The sequence below is a fragment of the Bos mutus genome, chromosome 8, assembly GCF_027580195.1.
Source record: "Bos mutus isolate GX-2022 chromosome 8, NWIPB_WYAK_1.1, whole genome shotgun sequence".
Lineage (NCBI taxonomy): Eukaryota > Metazoa > Chordata > Mammalia > Artiodactyla > Bovidae > Bos > Bos mutus.
Genome location: NC_091624.1, coordinates 18,263,835 through 18,277,025, shown reverse-complemented (window position 1 = coordinate 18,277,025; position 13,191 = coordinate 18,263,835). Strand labels below are relative to the sequence as shown.

Sequence of the window (13,191 nt, the reverse complement as noted above, 5' to 3'; positions counted from 1 at the left end):
TAGTTCAAGGAAAACCAAACAAGGTCCCTTGCCTGAGTCAGCTGCTCCTCATTCAGGGGAGATTTATGTAACCCAACCAAATACTTGAAGGACCAAGGGATTGTCCCCTTTTAACCTCCAGGAAATGCTGGCACCAAAGACAGGGTGGTGCTGGTCCAGCACACTGACAAGGTGCTTCAGACTATAGCCCAGTGGGTGTGGGCACACCCTTCCCCATGTGTCATGTCCCATCTGATTTCCAGACAAAACCAGGATGAGGATCTGGCATCAGGTACACAGGATGATGGACTCTCATGATCCAGGGAAGCGATTAGGATTTTCATGGGTCTGGGTCAAACTGGGAAAGATTAATGGGGAAGAATTATATACCAACCCCTTGCTCCCAGAGACAAGACACCTCTGCAAGCATCAGTTTAACTCTCTGCCCTTCTAGCCAGGTCCCTAGAAAGTGCTGAGAACAGGAAATAAAGCTGCAAGAACTGCATTGATGGAAGGCAAAAGTTTTATCACAATAAACTGTGGAAAATTCTGAAAGAGATGGGAATACCAGACCACCTGACCTGCCTCTTGAGAAACCTATATGCAGGTCAGGAAGCAACAGTTAGAACTGGACATGGAACAACAGACTGGTTCCAAATAGGAAAAGGAGTACGTCAAGGCTGTATATTGTCACCCTGCTTATTTAACTTATATGCAGAGTACATCATGAGAAACGCTGGGCTGGAAGAAGCACAAGCTGGAATCAAGATTGCCAGGAGAAATGTCAATAACCTCAGATATGCAGATGACACCACCCTTATGGCAGAAAGTGAAGAGGAACTAAAAAGCCTCTTGATGAAAGTGAAAGAAGAGAGTGAGAAAGTTGGCTTAAAGCTCAACATTCAGAAAACTAAGATCATGGCATCTGGTCCCATCACTTCATGGCAAATAGATGGGGAAACAGTGGAAACACTGTCAGACTTTATTTTTGGGGGCTCCAAAATCACTGCAGATGGTGACTGCAGCCATGAAATTAAAAGACGCTTATTCCTTGGAAGAAAAGTTATGACCAACCTAGATAGCATATTCAAAAGCAGAGACATTACTTTGCCAACAAAAGTTCGTCTAGTCAAGGCTATGGTTTTTCCAGTGGTCATGTATGGATGTGAGAGTTGGACTGTGAAGAAGGCTGAGTGCTGAAGAATTGATGCTTTTTGTGTTGGAGATGACTCTTGAGAGTCCCTTGGACTGTAAGGAGATGCAACCAGTCCATTCTGAAGGAGATCAGCCCTGGGATTTCTTTGGAAGGAATGATGCTGAAGCCGAAACTCCAGTACTTTGGCCACCTCATGCAAAGAGTTGACTTATTGGAAAAGACTCTGATGCTGGGAGGGATTGGGGGCAGGAGGAAAAGGGGATGACAGAGGATGAGATGGCTGGATGGCATCACCGACTCGGTGGATGTGAGTTTGAGTGAACTCCGGGAGACGGTGATGGATAGGGAGGCCTGGCGTGCTGCGATTCATGGGGTCGCAAAGAGTTGGACACAACTGAGCGACTGAACTGAACTGAACTGAACTGAAAAGTCTTATGTTAGGTATAGGAATTTCACAACATTTCTGAGAATCAGTGGTCTGGATTCAAAGAGATCTGGGTCAAAATTCAACAACTTGCCCAAGATCACAATCTCAGTAAGTGGCAGAGCCAGGAAGTGGCATCCAAACAAATCCCAACTTTTCTGATACTAAACTCTGTGATTTCCACTACACTGCCTTCCTTGCTTGTGATAATTCCAGAGAGAGACTAGCCTAACAGATGAAAAAGCTGAGTTTTCCCTAAAATGGTTACATCAGCAGGGCTTAGGGTAACATTTATATAAAATCAAATGTGCATTTGCTCATCAACCTTTGAGGTTCCAAACACAAAAGCAGAATTACCTCCCAGGCCCACAAATTGAGTGTATATTTCCTTGTATGTGCTTTTCCTTTTTGGTAAAATCAGAAAATCACATCTGGTAGAATGTTTTCAGGTATTGTTTTTTTTTAACTTGAATATGTATAATGTGTACTAGCAAATTAGCAGATGAATAACTGTCAGTATGTGCCCTGAAATACATGGGATCAGACTGGGAACACAATTCAAATGTGACCCCAGCCCCACCACTTCCCTGAAGAACTGTATCCTGTACACCTATGGGGCTGGTTCTTTATCAGCTGAGCTACTAGAGAAGCTGCTTGCTCCTTGGAAGAAAAGCTATGACCAACCTAGACAGAATAATAAAAAGCAGAGACATTACTTTGCTGACAAAGGCCCATCTATTCAAAGCTATGGTTTTTCCAGTAGTCATGTATGGATGTGAGACCATAAAGAAAGCTGAGCACCAGAGAATTGATGGTTTTGAACTGTGGTGTTGGAGAAGACTCTTGAGAGTCCCTTGGACTTCAAGGAGATCAAACCAATCTATCCTAAAGGAAATCAGTCCTGAATATTCATAGGAAGGACTATGCTGGAGCTGAAGCTCCAATACTTTGGCTACCTGATGTGAGAACTGATTCATTGGAAAAGACCCTGATGCTGCAAAAGATTGAAGGTGGGAGGAGAAGGGGACAACAGAGGATGAGATGGTTGGATGGCATCACCAACTCAATGGACATGAGTTTAAGCAAGTTCTGGGAGTTGGTGATGGACAGGAAGGCCTGGATAGCTGCAGTCTATGAGGTCACAAAGAGCTGGACACGACTGAGAGACTGAACTGAACTGAACTGAACTGATGGGGCTGATGGGCTGTGGATGGAGCTGGATAATGACAGGAAAAGTCACTGGGGCCATAAAATAAAGGTCCCAGCTAAACTCCCCAACAAATGCTGATCTTTAAGATTGGGGCATTTTTGCAGTGTTAATCCATCTAGCAAGCTCAGCCAGGAGAGAAAGATTGAGATTGTGGGATAACACTCACAACAACCATGAAAAAATAAAATGAAAGTGTTAGTCGGTTCTTTGCAACCCCATGGACTGTAGCCTACCAGGCTCCACTGTTCATGGAATTCTCTAGGCAAGAATACTGGAGTGGGTAACCATTCCCTTCTGGGAATCTTCCCGACCCAGGGATTGAACCCAGGTCTCCTGTGTTGCAGGTAGATTCCTTACTGTCTGAGCCACCAGGGAAGCCCCACAACAAACATATGGGGTAAGCATCATTCCCCTTTTATAGAGATGAGTAAGCTCAGTAAAAAGAACCTACGTCACTTGCCCAAGGTGACCTGTGTTGAAGCCAAGAGTCAAACCAGGTAACCTGACATCTAGAGCATGTGTTCTTAGCCACTATTGTATTCTCTATGCTCACTGAAAAGGCCATCATCCAAACATATGATTGGGAGTCAGATGACCTGAGTTTTATTGCATCGCTGTCACTTAACAGATGTACCTCAGACAAGCCCCTGAACTTTTCTGAGTCCCTAGTTACTTATTAAGAAATTAAAGCAAATGATCACAAGGATGAAGTCCATTATACGAGGTTGTTATGAGAATCAAATGGAATAATATTAGTCGATCTGAGATATTCTACACAAATGCTGCTTAAAATTATATGTCCCATGATTTACAACTGTGCGATAAAAACATGATGTATGTGAAAAAGCCTGGCAGGGACCAGATGACAGTGATGTTAAGGTATTGCCTTAGGGAGCTTTTTTAATCACCCCTCTCTGAGCTATCAGTAAGACTTTTATTTTCATGATTGAAAATGTATGAAACAGATGTCGGCTATTATTATAACTACTATTATCACCATTCACTAGGGCTGAAAATGATTTCCTGAGTTGATGGCTTATCAAATAATCGGAAGCCTAGCTGCTCTGTTCCAAACCATTTTCCGTGTTTCCTAAAGATAGAGTTATGGGAAAGGTCACATTTAGTCCCTGCCCTTTGCCTGAATTTCGGTTGCCAGTGGTAAGCCTCAGGCGGGATGCTCACATACTCACATTCATGTTGTTCATAGGGTGGATAGCTCAGCCGCACGGAGATCAGGATCAGGAAGATGAATAGAGGCCAGGCCACTTCAAGAAACAGTTGACACTGAGTAGGAAACAAGACAAAGCACTGTGAATTAAACAAACATGGATGCCTAACACTATTGAGCATTGGGAAATCCATGAAAAGATGAATTAAACAATGAACCTACTTATCCGGCCTCTCTTACCACGCTCTAAGCTTTAATGATATTGAACTGTTTGTAGTTCTCACCTTATACACCTTACTATTATTCCATACCTCTGTGTTTCCCCTAAGAAAGGGAAGATGCCTCCCATCCTGCTTCATCTGGCTCACTTCCACTCACCCTTCAAGACTCAACCAGGCACAATTTCCTTTACTAAAATCTCAGGCAGAGCGGGAAGCCCTTCTGCTGTGCTCCCAGAGTAACCCATGAATCCTCCTCCATAACAGTTTCCCTGAGCCCCTGAAATCCTGTTTTTGTTACTGGCTTCCTCACTACAATATGAGCACCTGAAAGCAAGCACTGGATCAACTCATCTTTGCACCTCCACAGCCTTAGCACAGTGTCAGGTATGTTATGACCATTTGGTGAAAGAAGACTGTGCAAACTGCTGTGCTAAATACACACCAGCTCAGCTCTAAAGGAACAAATGAAGTTGCCCCCTGTGGGGCTGAGAAGAAGGCTCCAAAGGACAATGGAAAGTCACACTCAGTTCCATGTTGACCTGTGTGCCATCAGGGCTGGAAATATCTGGGAAGAGTGCAAAGTCCTTCCCCATCCGTCAAAATCCAGTCACCATCTTCTCCAATGGGTTAGATGACAACTGAACGTAAGTAAGTGTTATTCACTGGTTAAAGCAATGGGGTTTCTCTAAAGGAAATCTGCTTCAGTGAGCTACCAGGGGATAAATAAGCACAGGGACAGGATAGAAATCATGAGACATAATCTAACTGAACCTGTGGTGTTCAGACAACTAGTTCCACTGCCTGAAGCCTCACTCTATCATTCCTTTCAGCTCTAGACTCCAATGTTCTAATTAGGAAGAACACCAAAAGCCCAGGAGAGTCTCGGGGCCTTGTGGGTGAGGGTAACTACAACTGTGTCTTCAGAGACATAAAGCCAAGAGAACACAGATATGAAATCTTTCCTTTTATTTAAATAGATTTTTTTTGATCCCCAAGTCCATATATTTTTATTGCGGAAAATTTAAAATTAAAAAAATACAGAAAAGTAGAAAAAAATAAATATAAATCACTGTTAATCCTACTTCCTGGAGATAATCCCTAGTAAATTAAGCTAATAATGGTTCTCCATTAATATTTCTGTCTTTCTTTTCTATTCATACATAAATAATATTTTTTCTCTACAAAATTAAGATTATACAGCATATATAATCTTATATTTTGCTTTTTCATTGAATATCATACTGGGAGTGTTCCCCATGACATATAATATTCTCTTAAAATATAGATTTTAATGGCCACTCGATACTCCACACTATGAATAGATCATAACTAATTTAACCTTGCTTCAGCTTGGTTTCATTTTTTATTTGTTGTTGGATTTCTGGTATTTTAGATTCCAAAGACCTTTGATATGGTTATACATTAAATTCTTTTTTAAATCTTCTTTATAGAAGGAAATATATGGATGACAGCAGTGAATGTCCTAGGATGGTAAGAACATGTATGGGTGATTTTTTTTTAAAACACTTTCCTGTGTTTTCTAAATTTTCCATAATGAGCATGTATTACTTTTTTTTTTTTGAACAAAAAACACTGCTACCATATAACTATGAAGAATAATTTGCTCTAGATAGCACATCAGGAAAAAACAGACACATAGGTCTTTCTTTGGAAGAAAGCATGCTATCTATGGGATTTCCAAGACCAAAGATGGGCTGGTCTTGCTAAGTATTTCTGTAAATAATCCCAAAGAAGCAACACTCAGTGTTGCTTTCAAATGACATTCTACCAACTGAGCTGCAGGTCCCTTCTGCGGCTCCCCAGGTACCCTGAGCCTCTATCAGCACTTGGCACAGCAGGAGTTTCTCCCCTGGTGTCACCTTCTTCTCTCTAAGCCTGCCTCAAGATAAGGGCTTTAAAATGTATGTTGAGCGAGAGAATGAACTGGAGTTTACAAAACAATAAGGCTGGAAATGTAAGTCAGTTGAGCCCTCTAGGAAAGCAACTTAGCCATATGTATTCAAAAGATATGTTTATCCCCTTTGACCAAAGAATATTCCTAGGAATTCATCCCACAGAACTAAGTTTAAAATGTCAAAAAGCTACATACATTTAGTTATTCGTTCATTTAGACAGTATAATTGGAAAATATTGGAAACAACTTAATTGCACAGCAATAGGGAAATGATTAAATTATGGCACATCTACTTAACCTTATACAGTTATTACAACAATGTTTATGAAACACATATACTATTAACCATATAATAGTAACTGAACGAAGCAGAACACAATTGTATGCATTCCAAGCTTACAGCTAAATAAAATCACTTACAAATATTAACAAAAGGGAGTACAACTTTTAAAAAGCAGTTTAACTATGAATAAATTCAGAAAAGAACTCCAAAAAATAAAACCAAAATTAAAGAGTATGAGTAAGATAGTCATCAACCTTGAAGCTCTGAAACTGCCATGTACGCTTTGGGGATAAATAGTAGCTACCACTTATTTAGAGTCCAGTGTGTAACAGGCACCTTATAAATGGATTATTTCATTTAATCCTGCAAACAACCCTGAGAAGCATAATCATCTCCATTTTATATGTGACAAAACTAAAGCTCAAGGAAGGGTAAGTCACAGAGACAGTCAGTGGCAGGGTTGAGAGGAACAGCTAGTTTTGCCCAACTTAGGAAACCAGTGGCTCAGCTGAGAAATAACCCCACTAAGTCATGATCAAAGCATATCAACAGGTTCCACAAAGGTAAAATAAGCTCATGGCCTACAGATTTATAATAGTGACAGTCAATATTGAGCACCTACTCTGCACCGGGGATTTTATATACACCTTGTCTCTAATATTTAATTTTCACAATAACTCTGTGAGGTAGCTGGTATCATTAGATTGGGGCAGGTTCTGAGCCATAGCCTGGTAAAAGAGTGCACCAGAGTTTGAACCCAGGTCTACTGACTCCTACATGCTTTTGCACCCCTCATGCTGCCTCTCATAGAGCTATGTTCGGGACATATACCTTTCAAGACAGCCACTTAAAAGGAGTCCGGTGTTCACCAGCCCTCCTAGGCACTGATCTGACTCAATGAATCAAGTCTTAGGTTCCTGAACATCTCTGCAGTCCCACATCTAGGACACTGCAGGGGAATCAATGCTCAAAATATGTTGATTGACTGGGGAAAAAAAAAAAAAAAAACAATGGATCTTTCCCATGGTACTGACAGCAAAGAATACAAAGTATATCTTGCAAATCATTCCCAGCAACTGGGTGTAAGCAGATTAGGCAAAGAGGTAAGAACGAGACCGACAATAATAATGATGGCTAACACTTAAATAGGTCTTACCATGATGCATCAGTGCAGGGCTTCCCAGGTGGTGCTAGAGGTAAAGAACCTGCTTGCCAATGCATGAGATGTTAAGAAAGGCGGATTCGATCCCTGGGTTGGGAAGATCCCTTGGAGCAGGGCATGGCAACCCACTCCAGTATTCTTCTCTGGAGAATCCCATGGACAGGGGAGCCTGGCAGGCTACTGTCCATAGGGTCGCAAAGAGTCAGAGACAACTGAAGTGACTTAGAATTCATGCATCAGTGTTCTCAGTGCTTTACATATGTAAACTCAGTTAATCATCAAACAACCCTGTTAATACTATTATAAATCCCATTTCACAGATGAGGTTCAAGGAGTTAATAAATGTGGATACAAATTTGGTAAATAGTGCCAGAATTCAAAACCAGTCCAACTCAAGGGTGTGTTTTAAACCACTATGTACCCCAATCTCCTTATCCCCTGCCCCATTACCAGAGTATCTAGATTTTTGATCCTTATAAGCCTTAGTGAGCTGAGACACTAACATGTATTAATGAAGAGACTATCTCCAAGAGACAGCACTCAAACCAGAGAACTCATAAAAGACACAATTCTACCCATGCACTTTTACTCTGAACTTCTAAAATGATTTCTGTCACTGAACACAGAATTTGCCTTCTAAACTCAGGGAGATGTTCCAGGTTTTTCTTTACCAATAGCTTCCCTCTTGAAACTTAATTTGACTTCTGGTTCCACATATGGAATGCCATTTTGGTTGCACTTATTATCAAAATCAGATTTCATCCCCCATTTCTAAACAGCATTTTTACTTCAAGTAGGCCTTCATAAATAGCTTGGAAATAAGACAACACTTTATGGTTCAGTTCAGTTCAGTTCAATCATTCAGTCGTGTCCAACTCTTTGCAACCCCATGGACTGCAGCACACCAGGCTTCTGCAACTCCCAGAGCTTACTCAAACATGTCTGTTGAGTCGGTGATACCATCCAACCATCTCATCCTCTGTCGTCCCCTTCTCCTCCTGCCCTCAATCTTTCCCAGCATCAGGGTCTTTTCAAATGAGTCAATGCTTTGCATCACGTAGCCAAAGTATTGGAGTTTCAGCTTCAGCATCAGTCCATCCAGTGAATATTCAGGACTGATTTCCTCTAGGATTGACTGGTTGAATCTCCTTGCTGTCCGATGGACTCAAGCGTCTTCTCCAATACCATAGTTCAAAAGCATCAATTCTTCAGTGCTCAGCTTTCTTTATAGTCCAACTCTCACATCCATACATGACTACTGGAAAAACCATAGCTTTGACTAGACAGACCTTTGTTGGCAAAGTAATGTCTCTGCTTTTTAATATGTTTTCTAGGTTGGTCATAGCTTTTCTTCTTGCTCCTTTCTTAAAAGGAGCAAGCATCTTTTAATTTCATGGCTGCAGTCACCATCTGCAGGGATTTTGGAGCCCAAGAAAATAAAGTCTGTCACTGTATCCATTGTTTCCCCATCTATTTCCCATGAAGTGATGGGACCAGATGCCATGATCTTAGTTTTCTGAATGTTGAATTTTAAGCTAACTTTTTCACTCTCCTCTTTAACTTTCATCAAGAGGCTTTTCAGTTCCTCCTTCACTTTCTGCCATAAGGGTGGTGTCATCTGCATATCTGAGGTTATTGATATTTCTCCCAGCAGTCTTGATTCCAGCTTGTGCTTCTTCCAGCCCAGCATTTCTCATGATGTACTCTGCATATAAGCTAAATAAGCAGGGTGACAATATATAGCCTTGACATACTCCTTTCCCGATTTGGAACCAGTCTGCTATTCCATGTACAGTTCTAACTATTACTTCTTGACCTGCATACAGATTTCTCAGGAGGTAGGCCAGGTAGTCTGGTATTCCCATCTCTTTCAGAATTTTCCACAGTTTGTTGTGATCCACACAGTCAAAGGCTTTGGCATAGTCAATAAAGCAGATGTTTTTCTGGAACTTTCTTGCTTTTTCGATGATCCAACAGATGTTGGCAATTTGATCTCTGGTTCCTCTGCCTTTTCTTAAATCCAGCTTGAACATCTGGAAGTTCATGGTTCACGTACTGTTGAAGCCTGCCTTGGAGAATTTTGAGCATTATTTTGCTGGCACATGAAATGAGTACAATTGTGTAGTAGTTTGAGCATTCTTTGGCACTGCCTTTCTTTGGAATTGGAATGAAAACTGACCTTTTCCAGTCCTGTGGCCACTGAGTTCTCCAAATTTGCTGGCATATTGAGTGCAGCTCTTTCATAGCATCATCTTTTAGGATTTGAAATACCTCAGTTGGAATTCCATCACCTCCACTAGCTTTGTTGATAGTGATGCTTTCTAAGGCCCACATGACTTCACATTCTAGGATGTCTGGCTCTAGGTGAGTGATCACAGCATCATGATTATCTGGGTCAGGAAGATCTTTTTTGTACAGTTCTTCTGTGTATTCTTGCCAACTCTTCTTAATATCTTCTGCTTCTGTTAGGTCCATACCATTTCTGTCCTTTATTGAGCCCATCTTGCATGAAATGTTCCCTTGGTGTCTCTAATTTTCTTGAAGAGATCTCTAGTCTTTTCCATTCTATTGTTTTCCTCTATTTCTTTGCATTGATCGCTGAGAAAGGCTTTCTTATCTCTCCTGCTATTCTCTGGAACTCTGCATTCAGACGCTTATATCTTTCCTTTACTCCTTTGTTTTTTGCTTCTTTTCTTTTCACAGCTATTTTTAAGGCCTCCTCAGACAGCCATTTTGTGTTTTTGTATTTCTTTTTCTTGCGGATGGTCTTGATCCTTGTTTCCTGTACAAGGTCATGAACCTCCATCCGTAGTTCATCAGGCACTCTGTCTATCAGATCTAGTTCCTTAAATCTATTTCCCACTTCCACTGTATAATCATAAGGAGTTTGATTTAGGTCATACCTGAATGGTCTAGTGGTTTCCCCCACTTTCTTCAATTTAAGTCTGAATTTGGCAATAAGGAGTTCATGATCTGAGCCACAGTCAACTCCTGCTTTTGTTTTTGTTGATTGTATAGAGCTTCTCCATCTTCGGCTGCAAAGAATATAATCAATCTGATTTTGGTATTGACCATCTGGTGATGTCCATGTGTAGAGTCTTCTCTTGTGTTGTTGGAAAAGAGTGTTTGCTATGACCAGTGCATTCTCATGGCAAAACTCTATTAGCCTTTGCCCTGCTTCATTCTGTACTGCAAGGCCAAATTTGCCTGTTACTCCAAGTATGTCTTGACTTTCTTCTTTTGCATTCCAGTCCCCTAAAATGAAAAGGACATCTTTTTTGGGTGTTAGTTCTAGAAGGTCATATAGGTCTTCATAGAACCATTCAACTTCAGCTTCTTCAGCATTACTGATTGGGGCATAGACTTGGATTACTGTGATATTGAATGGTTTGCCTTGGAAATGAACAGAGATCATTCTGTCATTTTTGAGATTGCATCCAAGTACTGCATTTTGGACTCTTTTGTTGACTATGATGGCTACTCCATTTCTTCTAAGGGATTCCTGCCCACAGTAGTAGGCATAATGGTCACCTGAGTTAAACTCACCCACACTTTTGTTACACACACACCATGGTTACATACTTTTGAATCTCACTCTATTATGAATTCACCTCCCTCCATGCCTGGCCCCACCACAGAGTGGAAGAAATGGAGAGGAACACTGTTTTTGTAATGGTGCTTCTTAACAAAGTCAGAAACTCAGAAATCCTATTTCAGATTGGTATTAAGATTAAACTTCTGATGATTAAGTAAATAGCTACCCTGAACTGCTCTGGGGACTTGCCCTCTCCTTACTCCTCAGCAACAACATGGGGATACAATGCACAAGCATTTCTAGAGCAGGGTTCTGCTCAACTCTTGACACAGGGGGCCAGATAATGGTTGTGAGGGGCTCTCCTATGAATGGTAGAATGTTTCCCCCATCCCTGGCCTCTACCAGTCGACACCAACCACCCCTAGCCAGGACTGTAACAACCAGACAATGACTCTAGACATTATTCAATGTCCCTGGGACAGTAAAATACCACTAGGCTACTTTTAGAATTTGATAAGGTAACAGGATTCAATGGGGAAAAGAAACTGATGAAAATATGGAAGACGATTCTGAGAGGTAAAGAAGTGTACATGAAACAGTGAGTTTCCCAAGATAACAGAAAATTCATCAAAGCAATGGCACACTCTAGGCTCTGTCAGCATCACAGTGAACACTTATCAACATACACTTCAATTAAATTAAACTGAAATCTTGAAAGATCAAATCAGAGGAATGCTGAAGGGAAAAACAAATATGAAAGCCAGGCCTACCCTCCCAGAACTGTAAGGCCTCATGCAGTGACAGTGGATTTTTCAATTGGTTTGATCTTTGGAAGGATATCTGACCATATATGTCAAGGGCCACTTCCCTTTGACCTAGTAATCATACTCCTGAGATTCTGGCCTAAGGAAATAATATAAAAATAAGAAAAGGCTATATGTATAAAATCTTTATAGTAACTTACTTAAAGTTACTATAACACGAGAAATATCTCAGTGTTGGCAATAATGCATGAGGTTATAAAATGAAAACGGCATGGATCCCTGTATTGGTACCAGGAATGTCACTGGCATTATCCCATGGTAGATTTGGGGTCAAAACTTCCAGTCCCTCCTCTTAATGATGTACTAATTTACAATACTTCCTTCATCTATGAAACAGAAATTGTAATGAATACCTCTCAGGATTTCTGTGAAAATCAAGAAGATAACAGGTACAAGAGTACTTTCAAAAGTATAAAACACAACCTACACATCAAGAATCATAATTATTATAATATGAAGATTATTTGGAAATACGCAACATACATGCCATGCTAAGTTGCTTCAGTCATGTCTGACTCTTCATGACCCCATGGACCATAGCCACTCAGGCTCCTCTGCCCATGGAATTTTCCAGGCAAGAATATGTGCCCTCCTCCAGGAGATCTTCCCAACCCAAGTATCAAACCCGAGTCTCTTGTGTCTCCTGTACTGGCATGTGGATTTTTTACCGCGAGGCCACCTGGGAAGCCCAAAAACAGAGCACAAAATGGTACATGTATATGCTTAGGCTGTCATCCTTCAAGTCCTCTCAATGCCAAGGACCACACAATCTGACCCTCGTCATCATGACCTACCTACCTCAGGGACTCCTTTTGCACATTATATAAAATTCAACTGTCCTTCGTCAGCTCCATGACCTGACCCTGCCGACTCCCAACTCACCCGCAGCCAGTCTTCCTTCAGTGCCACTGGTGCCCCAGTCCCTTGGCTCCAGGACATGCATTAGGCACGTGGCCTTCACACCCTGTCTCTCTGCCCAGAAGCCAGTGCCTGGATGGCTGAGCTCCTGATCTTTCCCTGGCTAACTGCTGCTTAAACATCAAGGCTCTCAGCTTAAATGTCATGACCTTTCATTCTAAATTAAGTCCCTACCCACAGCCTAGTGGTAACTGACATAGTAGGACAGTTTTTTTTTTTTCCTTTATAGCACTTACCACAGCTATGATATTTCTACTTATGGGACAACACGCTTCATATCTGCTTTCCTGGCTGAACTGTAAGCTCTATGACAGCAGGGATCCTGCCTGTCTGCTTCACCACTGTACACCCAGGACACTGTCTTACATGCAGTAGATGTTTAGTAAATATTTATTC

The 13,191-nt window shown here is 41.3% G+C and overlaps 1 protein-coding gene across 2 annotated transcripts in view; it reads right to left on the bottom strand.

Moving 5' to 3' along the window:
• Positions 1 to 13,191, bottom strand: part of ABCA1 (ATP binding cassette subfamily A member 1) — a 137,515-nt gene that overhangs the window by 98,443 nt on the left and 25,881 nt on the right. For both annotated transcript variants that reach the window (XM_070375179.1, XM_070375180.1), the window contains exon 3: positions 3,960 to 4,053. In XM_070375179.1, the coding sequence (XP_070231280.1) occupies positions 3,960 to 4,053 (94 nt within the window). The remainder of the gene's footprint in view (positions 1 to 3,959; positions 4,054 to 13,191) is intronic.